Source organism: Dendropsophus ebraccatus, chromosome 11 (genome assembly GCF_027789765.1).
Source record: "Dendropsophus ebraccatus isolate aDenEbr1 chromosome 11, aDenEbr1.pat, whole genome shotgun sequence".
Lineage (NCBI taxonomy): Eukaryota > Metazoa > Chordata > Amphibia > Anura > Hylidae > Dendropsophus > Dendropsophus ebraccatus.
This window is the reverse complement of record NC_091464.1, coordinates 80919146-80937345: the sequence shown is the minus strand read 5'-3', so window position 1 is coordinate 80937345 and position 18200 is coordinate 80919146. Positions and strand designations below refer to the sequence as shown.

At 42.4% G+C, this 18200-nt stretch overlaps 1 protein-coding gene across 2 annotated transcripts in view; it reads left to right on the top strand.

Moving 5' to 3' along the window:
• MOSPD2 (motile sperm domain containing 2) overlaps nt 1-17768 on the top strand; it is a 98682-nt gene extending 80914 nt beyond the window's left edge. For both annotated transcript variants that reach the window (XM_069946134.1, XM_069946135.1), the window contains exons 10-15: nt 1331-1443; nt 2393-2489; nt 2595-2691; nt 6348-6477; nt 15314-15416; nt 17066-17768. In XM_069946134.1, the coding sequence (XP_069802235.1) occupies nt 1331-1443; nt 2393-2489; nt 2595-2691; nt 6348-6477; nt 15314-15416; nt 17066-17212 (687 nt within the window). In that variant the 3' untranslated portion in view covers nt 17213-17768. The remainder of the gene's footprint in view (nt 1-1330; nt 1444-2392; nt 2490-2594; nt 2692-6347; nt 6478-15313; nt 15417-17065) is intronic.
• The last annotated feature ends 432 nt before the right edge of the window (nt 17769-18200 follow it).

Here is an 18200-nt window from a genome sequence, read left to right as displayed (position 1 = left end):
CCTATGAAAGTAAAAAAAACTATGTGCAGGAACATAAGAAACAATGTATACTTACCCGTCCCCATGTCCTCGTAGCACCACTCTTGCCTCTACTGCGCATCCAGTGGAAGTAATTTTCACCTGGGTTTTATATACGTCACAGCTTTGGCCCCTACTGTTGCAATGTCAGGGACCGGCTGATGGGTTTCCCACTTAGCCAATTAGTGACTATAGCAGTGTCCCGTCCTAGTCACTGATTGGCTGAGCAGGTAATCCATCAACGGTCTATGATGTTGCAGGAGCTGCTGGAGGCTGGCGACTTTAAAATAGCAGGAAGCTATTGCTGCGAGGGCACCGGAATGGATAAGTACACTATCTTTATTATGTTCCTGCCTCTTTTTTTTTTTTTTAAAGGCGATGGACACCTAAACTTTATTTTTCTTTTGCCTTGTTAAAAAGCTTTCTCTATAGGTCTTTATTAAAAATGCTACATACCGTACTTCCTCTGTGGCAGCCTCCACAGTGTGCTGTGTGAGCCTTGTTTTTACTGGTTCACAGCCTACAGTGTATGATTCACCCCAGCAAAAACTGCCATTGGTGTTCTTTCTTTCCAATCTACAGCCTGTGTGAGATCTTCCTCTTGTCCACAATCTGAGCTGTTGTGTGACACCTCTTACCAAAATGGTAGGACATTTCTAACAAAGACTTGCTAGTAAGTTGTGACACTTTGCATTCAGGAAACAAATCAACGGTATAAAATAATTGATAAAGTAATATTATAATTTGCTGAATCTTCAGCTAAAGTAAAGCCTCTGGGACACGTCTATCGTAGTTTTATGTTATGTTTTGTGTCATATATCAGAGCTGTGATTTTACAAGCCCTCAAGTCACAGTGGTTTCTGTGTCCAATATTAGGCTGGGTTCACGCTGCATCTCAATTTTTTCCCATCCTTTTTATGCAAAAAAAAAAAACGTGAAAAAACGGATGTATTTATCCTTTGTTTTTATCTTTTGTTTTTTTAGCGTACACAAAAACATGGTCGATTGTCTTTTTCGTGAACGCTAAAAATGCATTATGTTCCTTTTTTTAAAAATTTTTTTTATAATGTAAGTCAATGGAAAAAACGGATGCACACAAATCCATCTGGTTTTTTTTCCATCCGGTTTTTGCATAAAACTGATTAAAAAAAAAAACAGATTGCAAAAATGCAGTGTGAATCCAGCTTTACACATTTTCCAAAGAAGTCAATTTCTGTATGCGTCTGTAATAGACGGAGGAGATAAAAGGGCACAGCGGAGTGACAGATCCACATAATACGAGAGATTTCACCTTCTTTCTTCTCTATTGCAGTTTCACAGCACCGAAGATCATTTCAAGCACGATGACAGCGAAAAGCCTGACGCCAAGCCGAAAAACAACAAGAGGACGTCAACCGTTTTTAAAGGGCCTTTACTACACATTAGGTATGTTAGAAGATCACAGCGGGCTTCCAGGGTTTACTTCTCTAACAGTTGTGGCTGTGAAGATTGTGAAAGGCGACTCTTAAAGTGCTGACATCAAGCCTGTTCCGTCTTCACATGAGGCTTCTCATGACGGCTGACGTTTTGCTGATTCGTCTCATTTGCGCTCTGAAGTCTCTTCTCTCTTGATGTTTTCATCTATTTCCTTCTTAAGGAAAAACTCCCAAAGGGTTGACGCTGTTTCATTTTCTGTCCTTGCAAATTTAAGTCTTTGCAAAGTTCTGTAGTAAACTATTATGTAACATCTGTCTTCTCATTAGAAAAAAAGTTATGTTTTTTATTTTGTGTTAAAGGGGTATTCCACTCAAACATAACTTTTCATATGTTGATGCCCATGGTGACACTCACAATTCTTTACATATTTGATATTATCTATTCAGTCTCCTTCCCACAGTCCTGAGCTGCTGCTTTCTGCTGAAGACTCAAAAATCTGAGTGTGTTTGTGAGCTTTTCCCTCCATCTCCCCCTCCTCCCCCTTCCCTTCTGAGAGGGCTGATGTAAACAAGTCTCTGACTGGCTTAATCTGCAACATTGTAGCTTCTTTGTAATGCTGGGAGGGATAATCACAATGAGTTCATCAGCAACTTGACCTCAGAATAACCCTCCAAGCATTACAAAGAATATAAAATGTTGCAGATAAAGCCTGCCAGGGACTTGTTTACATCAGCTGTCTTAGAAGGGAGGGGGGAGGGGGAAATGGAGGGAAAGGTTTACACACAGATTTTTGTGTCTTTAGCAGAAAACAGCAGCTAAGAACTGGGGGAAGGAGACTGAGTAGATAATTCCAAGTATGGAAAGAATTGCTAGTCTCATCATGGGAAGCAACATATGAAAAGTTATTTTTAAGTGGAATACCCCTTTAACATGGCATTAATGACTTGTTTCTTGTTAGTCCTGCAGACGAGTTGCATTTTGGGTCTAAGGAAAGTGGAGAAAGGAAATGCGTCATTGTCCTCAATAATGTCACCAAAAATACAGTAGCATTTAAGGTAAATGTTACATTTTACAGGATATATATATATATATTTTACATTATATTTTACAACTAGATGCCTATGTCTCAGTAATAATCCTTTTAACCATTCTTTTTTTAGGTGAGGACAACAGCCCCTGATAAATTTCGAGTAAAACCAAGCAATAGTTGTTGTGAACCTGGCTCCACTGTTGATATTGTGGTCTCTCTTCATGCAGGTAAGGCATTGTATCTGAAGGCATAATTTAAAGGGAATCTGTCGGCTACAATTCACATTCCAAACTGCTGACCCTGTTAGATAGCAGATAGGACAAGGAGACACATGGTACCTTCTGTGGTACCATCTGTGCTTCCAGAAGATAGAAAAATGGTTTTACTTTTGGTATAAAGTGTCAGAGAGGCTTTGGCCCTGATTTGCCGTAATGCCTCCTCACTCCCCATACCATCTCTGATAACTTACAAACGAGACACCACAACATATACTCTAACTATAGTCAGCTATTTAAAGGGAACCAATCAGCACATTTGTGATGATTGGGCTCACAGAACGGCCGCCCAGACCTCGCAGCCAGGTCTTCAATGGTGTTGGGGGTTGCGGGCTTTGTAGTCTTCATGTCCAGTAAAATTCTGCGCGTGAGGCATGAGGAGGGCTGTGACTAGACAAATAACTGGCCTCTTTACCTGTCAATCACACGCACAGAGCACTCTGACAGGACAGAGAGCTCTGACTAGTCACAGCCCAGATGACTAGTTCATGGCTCTCCTCCTGCCTCATACAGGATTAAAAAGTATTTTACAGGACATGAAAACCACAGAGCCCGGAACCCCCAACACCATTGGAGACCCGGCTGCGAGATCTATGCAGCCCTTCTGGGAGCACAATTTGTGCTGATTGGTTCCCTTTAACAGAAAGAGAATAAAATATGACTTTTAACAGTAACTAAAATGTAAAAAATCTATCAATAAATAGCAAATATAAGCACCCATTAATAACCATTATAGATGCTCTGTCTTACCCCTCAGACATGTTGAAGAATAAGCGGTATCCAGGAAGAGTGGGGGTATATATTCCTATTTCTTTTGAGGGTGCATTCCGATTCCAGGTATATATCCAGTGTGCTGTAAGGATTAATTAAAGAGTATCACTGGGTGAGCAGCCGATCCCTGACATTACCCTAGTATACCCTTCTAGCCACTGACCCTCCAGACAGCTCCCGCCCTAACAAGGGTGACTCCGCTGCTATGACCTGAAATAAACCCCATAATACATGGTGGCTGGTAAATTTCTGTGGGTCCCAATGCATTTTCTTTCCCGTTAGAGAGTATTAGGGGATATAAAACCATAAAGCCACTGTTATCGCACGGAGGAGAAGGCGCACGTGTGTTTATTCAACACATCTATAATGGTTATTTTTGGGCGTTTATATCTGCTATTTATTCATTGATTTTCTACTTACTTTTAGTAACTATTAAAAGTTATATTTTAATATTTTATACACTTTTTGTTAAATACCGCCCCATCTGCTTGACACTGTGCACAGGTGTGAGATTTGAAAAAGAGTTTGGTTTCCAGCTGACTGTAGTGATGGGAGGGGGAGTGAGGTGGTGTTACCTTCCAGCTGACTAGTGATGGGAGGGGGAGTGAGGTGGTGTTACCTTCCAGCTGACTGTAGTGATGGGAGGGGGAGTGAGGTGGTGTTACCTTCCAGCTGACTGTAGTGATGGGAGAGGGAGTGAGGTGGTGTTACCTTCCAACTGACTGTAGTGGTGGGAGGGGGAGTGCGATGGTGTTACAGCCCTCAGCACTTCTCACAGGAGAATAAAAGCACTTTTCTAGGTTATAGAAGCACAGACAGATATATGAAAGATACCATATCCTTCACCGTACAATCTAACAGCAGTTGACATTATGAATTACAGCTGACAGATTCACTTTAATACCAGACAGTTTAGTCGTTTATATTTAGAGCTGGAGACATTCGAGAGAGAAATGGTCTATTTAAAAAAAAAAAAAAAACTTGTGCAAAGTATAAATCAGGACATTTCAATCTCTTGTCGCTCATCACTTGTATAGGCAGAGAATATTATATGCTGAACACAGTTCACTCCAGGCTGCCCTGCCTTGATAAGGAGGATTGCCGTATTCCATATGATGTTTATGTTTCTCCCCACAACTATAGAGAGAACAGGTGAATGAGCACCAAAACACTTGAAGGCTCGTTACTCAAGTCGAGTATTTTTCAATACTTGAGTGCTTGATTTGAGTAATGAGCCTCGAGTATTTAACCAGGTGCTCCCCATTCATCAGAGTGGAAGGTACCTGGTTAAAGCTTAAAGCGTAACTGTCATTTCAGGGTCATTTTTCTGAAAACATTAAATATCAACAGTACAAGCGATTTTAAGAAACTCTGTAATAGGTTTTATGTACAAAAAGAGTTTCCTTCTGTACTGAAAAAGCAATCTCCCAGCCTCCCCCCTCACATCAGATGAAGCAGGATTTCTGTGTCCATTATGTGGCTATGGAGAGGGGAGGGGCTGTTAGGAGTGACTGAGCACGGAGCAGTCCTGCAAAGCACAACACACTGCAATCTTCTCAGTAAGTTCATAGATAAGCACTGACCTTTCTGACACCTGGATTTAGGGGTTTAGGTGCCCAGAGAGTCTACAAACAGCTGACCTTCATGTCACCTCTTCCTGCTCCCTCATCTCCCTCAGCCACTCCCCCCTTCATAGGCTTACAATGGGGAGAGCAGAGCCCGTCTTCACTGGCTTCTCTGTAATGAAGACGTGTTTGCCTGATAATGCACAGATAAGAAGTCAGGGGGGGAGGCTGGGAAATTGCTTCTTGAGGACAGAAGGAGGCTTTTTTGGCTGATGAAACCTATTACTGAGTTTCTTAAAATCGCTTATACTACTGATTTCTGCAATAAAAAAAAACATGACAGTTACGCTTTAACTTTCATTTTTCAGAAATAGAAACACTGTAATAGGTTTTATTAAGCAAAAAAGTTTCCTTCTGTACTCTAAAAGCTTTTTCCTACCTCCCCCCTCACTTAAGAAGAAGCAGGGTTTCCATGTTCATCATTTAAACAGGTTGTCCAGGGAAAATTAACTTGTGCCCTATCCACAGAATAGGGGACAAGTAAGAGATCGGACCCGCAGCTCGCACCCGCTTGCATACTATTCTCCGCCCGTGTCATAGACACCATTGTATGCACGGCGGATTAATTCTTGAACATGTTCATTCTTTGATGGACGACGGAATCCGCCTGTGCATAGATAGGAGTCTATCGCATGGGCAAAGACACATGCGAGCTGCGGAATGCACAACGGGTTATCCATCGCCATTCCGTAGTGTACACGAACCCTAAGCCAGAAAGTGCTTACTCAGCTTATTCTGGCAGCTCCATATGAATGAATAGAGCCATGGGTCACGTGCCATACCTCCGGCTCAATTCAAAACAAAGAAGCAGAAGCCGGAGGCCCGATAAGAAGATCGGTGACAGGTATGGAGGTCGGACCCCCTGCAATCTCTTACTTGTCCTCTATCCTGTGGATAGTGGACAATTTAATTTTCCCTGGACGACCTCTTTAAGGAACGTTTAGCACAAACTTTAAATGTATGTTTCTCATCTCTGATAATGTAAGGAAAGCTCAAGACCCTGTCAGGCACACGATGACTGTGATTGATTGCACTACACCTACAGAGAGCTTGTCTTCAGGTAGTCACAGATTCCGGAAAATGTGCAGCAACTACAGAATGAATTGGATTCTACGTGTGATAGAAAATCTACCTGCCTTTTAATCTCCGTATGGTAAGCTCTACCCTAAATTGTTTTCTTCCCTTTTTGTTTGATCCTTACATGTTACAAAGCATCCACCGCATTACTTCAAGACCGCTTCTTAGTAATGGCCGCTGAGATGGAGCAATCGTCAGGAACGGGAGCACCAGAGCTGGCGCAGTTCTGGAAGGAGGTGCCCAGGAATAAGGTTATGGAGCACAGGTAGAGTGCACTGATGTTTATATTAGTGACAGCTGTTTAGTCCACTACAGAACATGTGTCTTTTGGGAGCTTCCACTACCGCAGAGCTCACTGTTTCTGAATATTGTTTGACACTTTATTGGTTGGTAAATGCCAAATGGATGCCACCATTAGGTTCCGGCACATGAGCCACATACAGCGATTAGCCATATCCATCTGCCTAATATTGAGTGTGTCTCTTTTTGCTGCCAAAACAACTCTAACCCATTAAAGAATGGGCTTCTCAAGAACATTGAAGGTGTCTTGTGATACCTGGTACCAAGACATTAATAGTATATGTTTACATTGTAAGGCCCCTCCATGGATTCAACTTGTTTTCCTCCGCATCCTCCCTTATGGCGGCACCAGAATGGAGGATGCCCCTCCCATCGCTGTAGGGACAGGAAACAGAGAGATTAAAAGGCAGCCCCTCCCCAACCACCTCAGTGTTTTTTCTGTCCCTTCAGGGATGGGAGAAGAGAGACTGCTCTGCGGAGCAGCAAGGTACCTGGATCGATCGGGGCCCGTCACCTCCTTCCTTCCTGTGCCATTTGGTATCAGTACTCCTCGGGGCAGGAGTCCCCTGACCATCCTGGGAGTCATCAGGCCCTCCGGGTGCTTCCCTTCTATCCCCCCTATAGTGCGGTGGTATCGCGCGGGAGCGCCTTACACCTGGATCCGGGCGGCGTTACCTCCGGGTGGCGCGCTGATCGGGGGCCGCGCTGACATCATGGCGTCCCGGAAGAACCGCAGCAAGGCGCCGGATTCAAAATGACGCAGGTTTTTCCCATTACTGCAGCAGCTCGTGCAGACCGGGAGAAAATGGATTTAGACTCGCCTCGTTCTGTCCCTGCAGAACCTGTTGCTGCTCTGGTATCTGTGAGTATAGGCCTTCTCCCTCCACCCTACGTTCCCTCTTCCCCTTCTGTGGCTGATAGGTGCTCTCTTTTCCCTTGTGTTATAGGGAAGGAGAGACACACTTCAGGAAACCAGAAGAAGACAGAAAGAATGTGCTGGCTGTTTGTGCTACATTACTTGATGAGTCTTACACTAAAATGTTATGCACTGCTTGTATTAGCAAAGTCATACAGGAAGAAAAAACTGATCTTCTATGTGATATCAGGTCCATAATTAAGGACGAAATCAGTTCCTCATTGGCCAAAAGAATTCCGCCGGAGAAGGCATCCTCCCCTCCCCCCCGAAATCGGTCAAAAATGTTGGTGATTTCCTCCTCATCTGTCTCTGACGTTGAACAAGAAAAAAATGCAGATAATGCAGTCAGATAATGAATTGGAAGAGGGTGAAAGAACGGATTCCGCTCATGAAGAATCTTGTAAAAAATATTTTTTTGACTGCAGACACGGATACTCTTTTAAAAGCCATTTGTAACACTCTGAATATAGAAGAGGTGAAAGAAACAAAAGCCGTTCATGATGAATTATTTGGGGGCTTGCGTGCAAAAAAACGTAAAGTTTTTCCTGTCAATTCGATCCTTAAAGAATTGATTCTTGATTAATGGAAGGAAGCGGAAAAAAGAATATTCGTGTCCAGAGAATTTAAAAAGAGACTCCCCTTTGATGAGGAAGAGTCTAAATTATGGTGTGAAGTTCCCCTCGTAGACATACAGGTTGCTAAGGTGGTAAAACGCACTTCAATTCCATTTGAAGATGCTACGCAGTTACAAGATCCCTTGGAAAGAAAAGCTAAGGGAGTTTTTAAAAAAGTATGGGAGAGCTCCGCCAATACCATCTTCGCAAATATTGCAGCTACTTCGGTAGCTAGAGCCTTGTTCACATGGCTTCAGCAAGTTAAGGACCATCTGAAGACAGGTTCTAAAAGGGAAAAAATATTAGAAGCCCTTCCCCCTCTTAAAATGTCGGCAGAGTTTCTAGCAGACGCCTCTGCAGAATCAATTAGATGCACGGCTAAAAGTGGTGCTCTATCTAACTCAGTGAGAAGGTCTCTGTGGATGAGATCTTGGTCTGGCGACATTCTCTCCAAGAACAAACTATGTTCCCTTAAATTTCAAGGGGTTCATGTGTTTGGACCAGAGTTAGAAAAAATACTAGAGTACGCAGCGGATAAAAAGAAGGACTTTCCGTTTAAAAAAAATAAAACTAAAAAATCCCAGCCCTTTTCGTAAAATCATGGGGAAGACACAATACAAGGGGAAAGGAAAGTCAGGCAGATGGAGCTACCCCAAGAGTGGTAAAGAAAATTTTTTATCCTTAACTCCAAATATAGCTCCAGCTCCAATACCACCACCGATAAAAAATGACGCCCTTCCTCTCGGGCGCAGACTCCTGAGATTCTCAGGGGTCTGGGATTCCATAACATCAAATCCCTGGGTACTCCGGTTACTATCCTCGGGGTACAAAATAGAATTTGGGAGTCTTCTACCCGACAAATTCCAGATCATGAGACCCCCATCCCACTCAGACCTCTTGCTGATCCAACAGGGAGTTCGAGACCTCATCTCCCTGGGTGCAGTGGTGCCAGTACCTCAATCTCTGTTGGGAACCGGTCATTAGTCCATCTTATTCTTAGTGAAAAAAACAAACAAGACACATTGAACTATAATAAATCTGAAGTATCTGAAAAATTGGATACTTTTACAAGCGGTTCAAAATGGAATCCATCAGGAGCATCATCCCATTAATTCCTTAAGGGTCAGTAATGTGTTCAATAGACCTCAAGGCCGCGTACTACCACGTACCCATTCAGGAATGGAGTCAGAGGTTCTTGAGGTTTGCAGTGGAGATGGACGGGTCAATAAAATATTTTAAATTTCTTTGTCTACCATTCGGGATCTCTTCAGCCCCAAGAGTATTCTCGAAAATCGTCATCGAGATAGTAGCATATAACAGAAGGAGGGGAATAGTAATATTCCCTTACCTTGACGACTTTCTACTGGTAGCCAAATCTGTTCAAGCCTGTCAGGACCAACTCAATCTAGTCCTGGCCTTATTCCAGGAGCTAGGTTGGATTATCAATTATCAAAAGTCGGATCATTCCTTCTCCTCAGAAAGTTTTGGCGATAACATCTGCCCGCAGGGTTGGGGAAATTCAGGCCCTATCTATAAAGGAACCGTTCATGAAGATTCTTGATGACAAAATCATCTTAAAACACAATCCTGAATTCTATCCCAAAGTGTTCTCAGAATTTCATCGAGAGCAAGAAATTATTCCTCCATCTTTCTGTCCGCACCCTTCTTCAGAAAAAGAAAGTAAATTCCATACGCTAGATGTAAGAAGGAGTGTACTTCACTATCTAGACTCAACTAAGTTATGGAAAACAGATAACAACTTGTTTGTACAGTACGGAGGTAGGAATACAGGAAAAAAAGCCTCAAAGGATACCATAGCAAGATGGATTAAAGCTGCCACCACAAGGTCCTACATAAATCAAAAATTGGAACCGCCAGTTCAAGTTAAAGCTCATTCGACCAGAGCCATTTCATCATCCTGGGCTGAAAGAGCTGACGCTTCTTTAGACCAAACCTGCAGGGCGGCAACATGGTCCTTAATCCATACGTTTGCCGAGCACTATCATCTGGATGTCCTAGCTGCCAGAGACTTGGACGGAAAGACTTGCAGTCCCAACCTAACCTACTAATCTGGTATGTCTGGGATGTGGAGGAAAGCTCGAATTATGCTCATCGTTAATTTGGTTTCCCCGAATCCCTCATTACGGCACCACCGTATATCCCTCCCTAGTTATTGGTGGCGGTTTATGTTTTCATCTCCTTGGTTATTTGGTAAAAACACTGAGGTGGTTGGGGAGGGGCTGCCTTTTAATCTCTCCCCTACAGCGATGGGAGGGCATCCTCCAAAAATTTTTGGACCATTCTCAATTTTAAATCTCAATTTTTTTTTCTTTTTGCTGCAGCGTTAGATAATATTTTAATGATGTTTGAGACAACAACTGTATAAGTTCCCAGCGTAACCGTGCTACCCCTGTGCCCTCATGTAGTAGACAAGCCCCCTCTGTACCCCCCATGTAGAAGACAAGCCCCCTCTGTACCCCCCATGTAGTAGATAAGACCCCTCTGTACCCCCCATGTAGTAGACAAGACCCCTTTGTGCCCCATATAATTGGTTTTCCAAATATGTGCCACTCTGTGCCCCTATATAGTATAGAAGATCTTCTTTTTGCCTCTAGTTAGGATGTTGTAGTGAAGGTATAGTGGATAAGGGGTGTAGTAGTACAGATAAAGATAAGGGGTGTAGTAGTACAGATAAAGATGAGGGGTGTAGTAGTAGTACAGGTAAAGGTGAGGGGTGTAGTAGTAGTACAGGTATAGATGAGGGGTGTAGTAGTAGTACAGGTAAAGGTGAGGGGTGTAGTAGTAGTACAGGTAAAGATGAGGGGTGTAGTAGCACAGGTTAAGATGAGGGGTGTAGTAGTAGTACAGGTAAAGATGAGGGGTGACTGAGGGTGACTGGGGCAGCTGGGGGGAACTGGGGTGACTGAGGGGGGACTGGGGCAGCTGAGACACATGCTGAGTGCTCTGTAAGTTTTTCCACTTGTCTGACAGGAGAAACTAATAACCGCATGATCCTGCCATAGCGGGTGTGCACTGAGCCTGCACAGTGGCCCGCACAACACTCTGCTCCTGCATAGGGTGGAGATATAGGCATATACTATGCGTACAATAGCAGAGAATAAGGAGACAGAATACGTGCATATATTTATGTATGCGCTCCAGCATCTCCGCGCCAGTCACACCCGACTCCACCCTGGGTTTTCTGGGGGGGGGGGGGCTTAATAACTCACTGTCGGCTCTGAACAAGTTACAGTTTTTTGCTCAAAAATTTGCCTCTTCTGTGTCTTGATCAGTTTTCTACCATTGTAGGATTAATTTTCATCCCTAATCAGCCTGTAATCACCATGTTCATAGACTTTTATTTAAAGTGAAAGGGCACCTTAAAGGGTTACTCCACGGAAAGAGAAAAATGTTTTAAATCAACTGGTGTTAGAAAGTGCCAGAGATTTTAATTTACTTCTATTAAAAAAAAAAAAAAAATCTCTAGTCTTCCAGTACTTATCAGCTGCTGTATGCCCTGCAGAAAGTTGTGTATTCTTTCCAGTCTGACACAGTGTTTCTTGCTGCCACCTCTGTCCATGTCAGGAACTGTCCAGAGCAGGAGCAAATCCCTATAGAAAACCTCTCCTGCTCTCCAGACTGGAAATAATACACCACTTCCTGCAGGACATACAGCAGCTGATAAGTACTGGAAGACTGGAGATTTTTCAATAGAAGTAAATTATGAATCTCTGGCACCAGTTGATTTAAAAGAATCTTTTTTTACTGGAGTACCCCTTTAAGTTAGGTTATACTTTGGAGTTTTTCCGTGTGAATATGTGGCATGTAGCAGTTTTCACCCATCAGCTACCCACGATTATCAGGTCTGTGCACATTTTATAGCCAATAGCTGTAGCCCTTATGCTTTATGCTGGGGAGAAAGCCTATTGTTTTACTAAAGCAGTAGCTATTTGTTATAAATGAGATCGGTAAAAAACATGAAATGTAAATGGGGGAAAAACCACCCAGCAAATTGTATTATCTGTAATTACTTTGGCATTTAAATCTCCTGAATATTGTAAGTTCAGAAGGTTTTGTCTTCAGAAAGCGACAAGACTTGGGAAGTTTAATGAACCTCTGACTTTGGCGCTGAATAGCGGGTAATTAAGTTCCGGCTTCTGTTTTCTTGTAATGAATAGAGCGGTAACATAGAGGAGATGTTTGTTCCATGCAATCCAAAGTTTTCTGCTAATTAATATCTGTTCTGAAGTTCTCAGTGTGTCTGAAGTATTATCGTCCGTGCTAGCCATTCACGTCCCTGCTATTAATGGCGCTGCTGAAGCTGCACTTATATATGTATGCGCCGAATTGTACCTGCTTGTATAGGTGGAGAATATTATGTGCAGAACACAGGTCACTCCGGGCTGCCCTGCCATGATAAGGAGGAGTGGCGTATTATATATCATTTCTATATTTCCCCCCACAACTATAGAGAGTGCTAATTATTAGACATTATTGAGCACTAAAATACCAAAAGTCGAGTATTTTTCAGTACTTTAGTGCTCGATTTGAGTAATGAGCCTCGAGTATTTAACCAGATGCCCCCCACTCGGGACAGTAGAGGGTAATTGGTTTAACTGTGATTTAACCCTTAGAGGACCGAGCCAATTTCAATTTTTGCGTTTTCGTTTTTCCTCCTTTTGCTTAAAAGGCCATAGCAGTTGCATTTTTTTTTTTTACCTAGAAACCCACATGAGCCCTTTTTTGCGCCACTAATGGTACTTTGCAATGTAGGGGCGGACCTTGACTGCAGAGGGTCCCTGTGCCAAAAATGTGCTTGGGCCTCCAATGACCTACCCATTGTACTGCTACCCATCTGCTTTAAAAGCGCATACACACAGATGAATTATATGTTCGCCCGGGTATCTGGGACATGGAGGGCCCTACAGCACAGTCATCAGGGCGCACTGGAGGAGTCTCTGGTGGATCCTGATGTTTGTGCTGTACTGCAGTCGGAGCAAGTCCTAGTGTGGAACGGATGCTGGAGACACTCAAAAAACCAGAGAGAAGCGACATGCTGACCCCGTTCCATCCTGGACTGATCTGTATCTGTCACCACAATTGTGAATAACAATAACTACAACTCTCAGCATGCCCTACACTTCTGGAGCTCTCAGAGTATGCTGGGAGTTGTAGTTCCTAGAAGGACAACCCGTTGAGTTGTCTGTTGATATCTACTACAACTCCCAGCATATCCTGAGGGGTTCAGGCTGTCAGTAAAGGCTGAGAGTTGTAGCGTTTGCAGCTGTTGTAGTTAGAGGGTCCTAGGTGCATTGTACACTGACTGCATTGCAGAAGATCAGAATACATGGGGGGGGGATTTATCATTTATGCCCCTGGCATACACCAGGGAGAAGGTATAGGTCCCGAAAGGACTTATTTAACCCCTTTGTTTTTTTCCTCCTTGTGCTTAAAAGGCCATAGCACTTGCATTTTTACACCTACAGACCCACATTAGCCCTTATTTTTTGTGTCACTAATTGTACTTTGCAATGACAGTCTAAATTTTTCCATAAAATATGCTGCGAAACCAGAAAAAAATTATAGGCGCTGTGAAATTAGGAAAAAAAAAACGCAATTGTTTGGTTTTTTTTTGGTGGGGTGGGGGGGGCGGCTTCGTTTTTACGCCGTGTGTCCTATGGAAAAACTGACATGTTACATATGTTCCTCAAGTCTTTACGATTAAAACGATATATAACATGTATAACTTTTCTTGTATCTGATGGCCGGTAAAAAATTCAAACCATTGTTAACAAATATATGTTCCTTAAAATCGCTCCATTCCCAGGCTTATAGCACTTTTATACTTTGGTCTATGGGGCTGTGTGAGGTGTCATTTTTTGCGCCATGATGTGTTCTTTCTATCGGTACCTTGATTGTGCATATGCAACTTTTTGATCGCTTTTTAAAAAAAATTCTGAATTTGATGCGACCAACAATACGCAAATTTTGCACTTTTTGGGATTTTTTTGCTCTTACGCCGTTTACCGTGCAAGATCAGGAATGTGATAAATTAATAGTTCGGGCGATTACAGACGCGGCAAAGCAAATATGTTTATTTATAACATGGGAAAAGGGGGTGATTCAAACTTTTATTAGGGCAGGGGGCTTTTTATTAATAATGACACTTTTTTTTTTTTTTTTTTTTTTTTACTTTTACACTTATACTAGAAGCCCCCCTGGGGTTGGGGTTAATACCCTCTGTGGTTGAGGTTATTCCCCTCTGGGGTTAGGGTTATTCCCCCTGGGGGACTTCTAGTATAAGTATACTGATCTGTCATTGAGATCTATGCTGTATAGTTATACAGCATAGATCAATGAGATAAGCACTGGATTGCTCTGCAATAAGTTTTATGAAGCAAAGAAGTTTCCTTCTGTGCTCAAAAACTGTTTTCCTACCCCCCCCCCCTTTAGAAGAAGCAGGGTTTCCATTATGCTCTATAGAGAGGGGAGGAGTCAACAGCCGTGATTATTACAGAACTTACATTGTGTGAACATAGCCTAACAGTGCTTCCTCTGTGCCCCCATATAAGCAGTTCTGTTATTTCCTCCTGAATAACATGGACTATAAGTAGTCCTCTCCATTATGTGCATGAGCCCAGTAATCCTGGATATTCATGAGAAGCAGAGAACTCCGCCCACCAGCTGATGATTGGCAGTTATCTAGCCATGCTGTGTATAGGCAGTCACCTGTCAATCAGCAGCAGGGGGGGGGGGCAGAATCCTATTCTCCTGCATATTAGGAGAACGGCTGAACAGAATAATGTAAGTAATACACCAATCTGTTCAGCATTTCTGTCACTAGTTTCTGCTGCCCTCATTTAAGGCACCATAACAGATTTCCTTCTAAGTGAACTGGGCCACTTCCAGCATGCAGCCGTATATGTTGCCATTCCTTTTCATAGGATAGCAATGTATATGTAACCTTCAGTGATATTGTATACCTTGGCTTAGTATAATGCAATGATCATTTATTTTCCCGCTGTTTCCGGGTATATAACATATTGCTGGATGATTTTTCGCTGTAATATTCCCTCAGGTAGAGGAGCTGGGACACAGCTTTGTTTGCATTGGTATAAGAGTGACAGCAGAGACAGCACATTCAGGCTATGGGCCCAGCTGGCATAGGTGCCAGGGTTTATTAAGTACCAGTACCATAATAACTTGTTCCAATAAATGTTTATTCTTGTCTGCGGCTTTATGAATGTCATCCTCTTATTTTTTTTTTTCAGATTAAGATGCCATGTTGTTGAAGCCAACAAGCCAGTCACCTTAGGAATAAAAGAAAATGTGTTGAACAGACCATTATTAAGCAATGAAGATCTTCATTTTAAGGTGAAGGGTTGTGTAAAGAATAGGTTTAATTTTACTTGGTAGGTTTTGAACCCAGGACCCCAGTGCTGCAAGGTAACAGTTATAACCACTGAGCCACCCTGTTGCCCATTATGTTTTCAGATGTTATTCTCATGCCATGTTACTCTGGCCTCCCCTTTCAAAACTGGCTTGGTTGCAGGTCAGTACTGTATTTCCTTAGGGCCCTATTCCACCGGACGATTATCGTTTGCATAATCATTAACAATCTCAAATCGTTAACCGCTATTGCAAACGACCTGAAAACGTTCATTCATTTCCATGGAACAATAATCGTTACTTATGATCGTATTTGCGATTGTTTTTCTTCGCTATTGCGTTCGTATCTATTGCGAACGACCGAACGATGTCTTATTCAATGCGAACGGTTTGCGAACGAGCAACGATAAAAATAGGTCCAGGTCTTATAAAGCGATCAACGATTTCTCGTTCGGTCGTTAATCGTTAACTGCATTTCAACCGAACAATTATCGTTTAGATTCGAACGATTTAACGATAATCTGAACGATAATCGTCTGGTGGAATAGGGCCCTTTAGTGGTGTCAGTACCTCTTGGGAACATCTTAGTACCTTGAAGGGGGCAGGGCAGAAGCCCGTCTGTCCTGTAAGACACCAGTATCTTGCATGACACATAGTAGGTGCCATTGGAAACCAGACAGAACAAGTTGTACATGCACAACAAATTCTACATATCCAGCTCACCGCTTCTTTAAAGGGGTTATCCAGCACTACAAAAACATGTCCTTTTTCCCCCTACTGTTGTCTCCAGATTGGCTTGGGTTTAGAAACTCAGTTCTATTGAAGTAAATGGAGCTTAATTGCAAACCACACCTGAACTGGAGACAACAGTAGGGGGAAAAGTGGCCATGTTTTTGTAGCGCTGGATGACCCCTTTAAGCCTCCATTTTTGGGATTGGTGAAGCAGTTGTATCCCCACCAATCAGTAATTCCCAAGGCTATGGATAGGCTATGATTTAAAGGGGTAGTCCAGCCAAAAAAAAAAGTTCTTTCACATAAACTAGTGCCAGAGATTTGTAATTTACTTCTATAAAAATCTAATCTTCCAGTACTTATCAGCTGCTGTACGTCCCATAGGAAGTGGTGTATTATTTCCAGTCTGGAGAGAAGGAGAGGTTTTCTATAGGCTGTTCTATTTGCTGTTGCTCTGGACAGTTCCTAACATGGACAGAGGTGGCGGCAGAGAGCACTGTGTCAGACTGGAGAAACTACACCACTTCCTGCAGGACATACAGCAGCTGATAAGTACTGGAAGACTTGAGATTTTTTAAATAGAAGTAAATTACAAATCTCTGGCACCAGTTGATTTGAAATAAAGTATTTTTTTTTTTTTTTGCTGAGCTACTATGTTAATACCCGATTGTTCTATTCTATAGGAGTCCTTGCTAAATTGTAACTAGAACTAAAAGTGCAATAGCTTTTGTACACTTATGCCAGTGGTGGCACGTGACTGTGAAATTGATTGTATCTTTTTCTTGTTCTTTTTGGGATTGCAGTGTTATATTGTTTGCCTCCCTCCATATCTTTGTTATTGGCCCTGCCCCGTGCATTCAGTAATCCATAGAGGTTTCCCTTCTGTTTTATTCTTCCTACAGGTAAACCAACTACTAGAAACTAACCGAAGACTGGAGGAACAGATTGGACACTGCGTCTGGTACCAGCACTTGATAACATTTTTATTGTCCGTTTTAGTCGCCATAGTCTCCGCCATCATATACACGCTGAAGGACACGGGCAGATAATCCATGTTCAGTCCCGGACAGTTTGTGATTTGTGTACATAATAAATATTTAATATGCTATTCCTGTAAGGGGTATCGTCTGACAGAGCCAAAGTTGCCTTTAGTGTTTGGCATAAAACAGAACTAAACCACATTATGAATAACACGCTGATGGAGAGTGCGGAGAGGAGGACTGACACATGGCGACTACTCACGTCTGTATCCAAATTCTAAGATCTCAGGTTATATTGGTGCTTCTGTTTAGAATCCTCAAGGTTATTCCTCCCTGTTCGTATACATATCACTATATAAAAATGAGGTACTTCTATACCAAACAAAGAGCGTAAAGGACTCAAGCCAAGAGTTGACATGTGCCACCTTCCGCATAGGATTCTTTTTCTTTTTGCCCTTGCTTATCCCCTTTCCCTTTAACTACAAATGGCAGAAAATAACTAAACATCAAGTAAGGTTGGGTTTTACACTACGTTTTTGCAGTCTGTTTTTTTTTCACCAGTTTTTGCAAATAATTGATGCAATTGTGTGCAATCCATTTGGATCCGTTTTTCCATTGACTCCCCCCCCAAAAAAAAGTATCAAAACTCATCCGTTTTATTTTATTAACATACACAGAAACTATGTCAACCACGTTCAAAGGCATCCATTTTGATCCTTTGTCAATCGAAAAATGGATGCAAATCTATTGCGAACAATTGCATCCGTTTTCCAGCCTTTTTAATCTGTTTTTTGCAAAGATGGATTAAAAAAACGGACTGCAAAAAACATAGTGTGAACCCAACCTAAGACTCTCTTCACATGTATAGGAGCAAATAGAAATATATTGTGTCATGATGGTCTTCATATTAACTGGAAAAACAATGCTACATAACGTGCTGTTCTCCCTGTTAAATATGATAGAGTTTGCCACAGAAGGTACGGCCTCCGCCTCAAATGCAGGTATGAACAGAGTCTTAGGCAGGGTTCACACTACTTTTTAAAATCCGTTTTTTTGC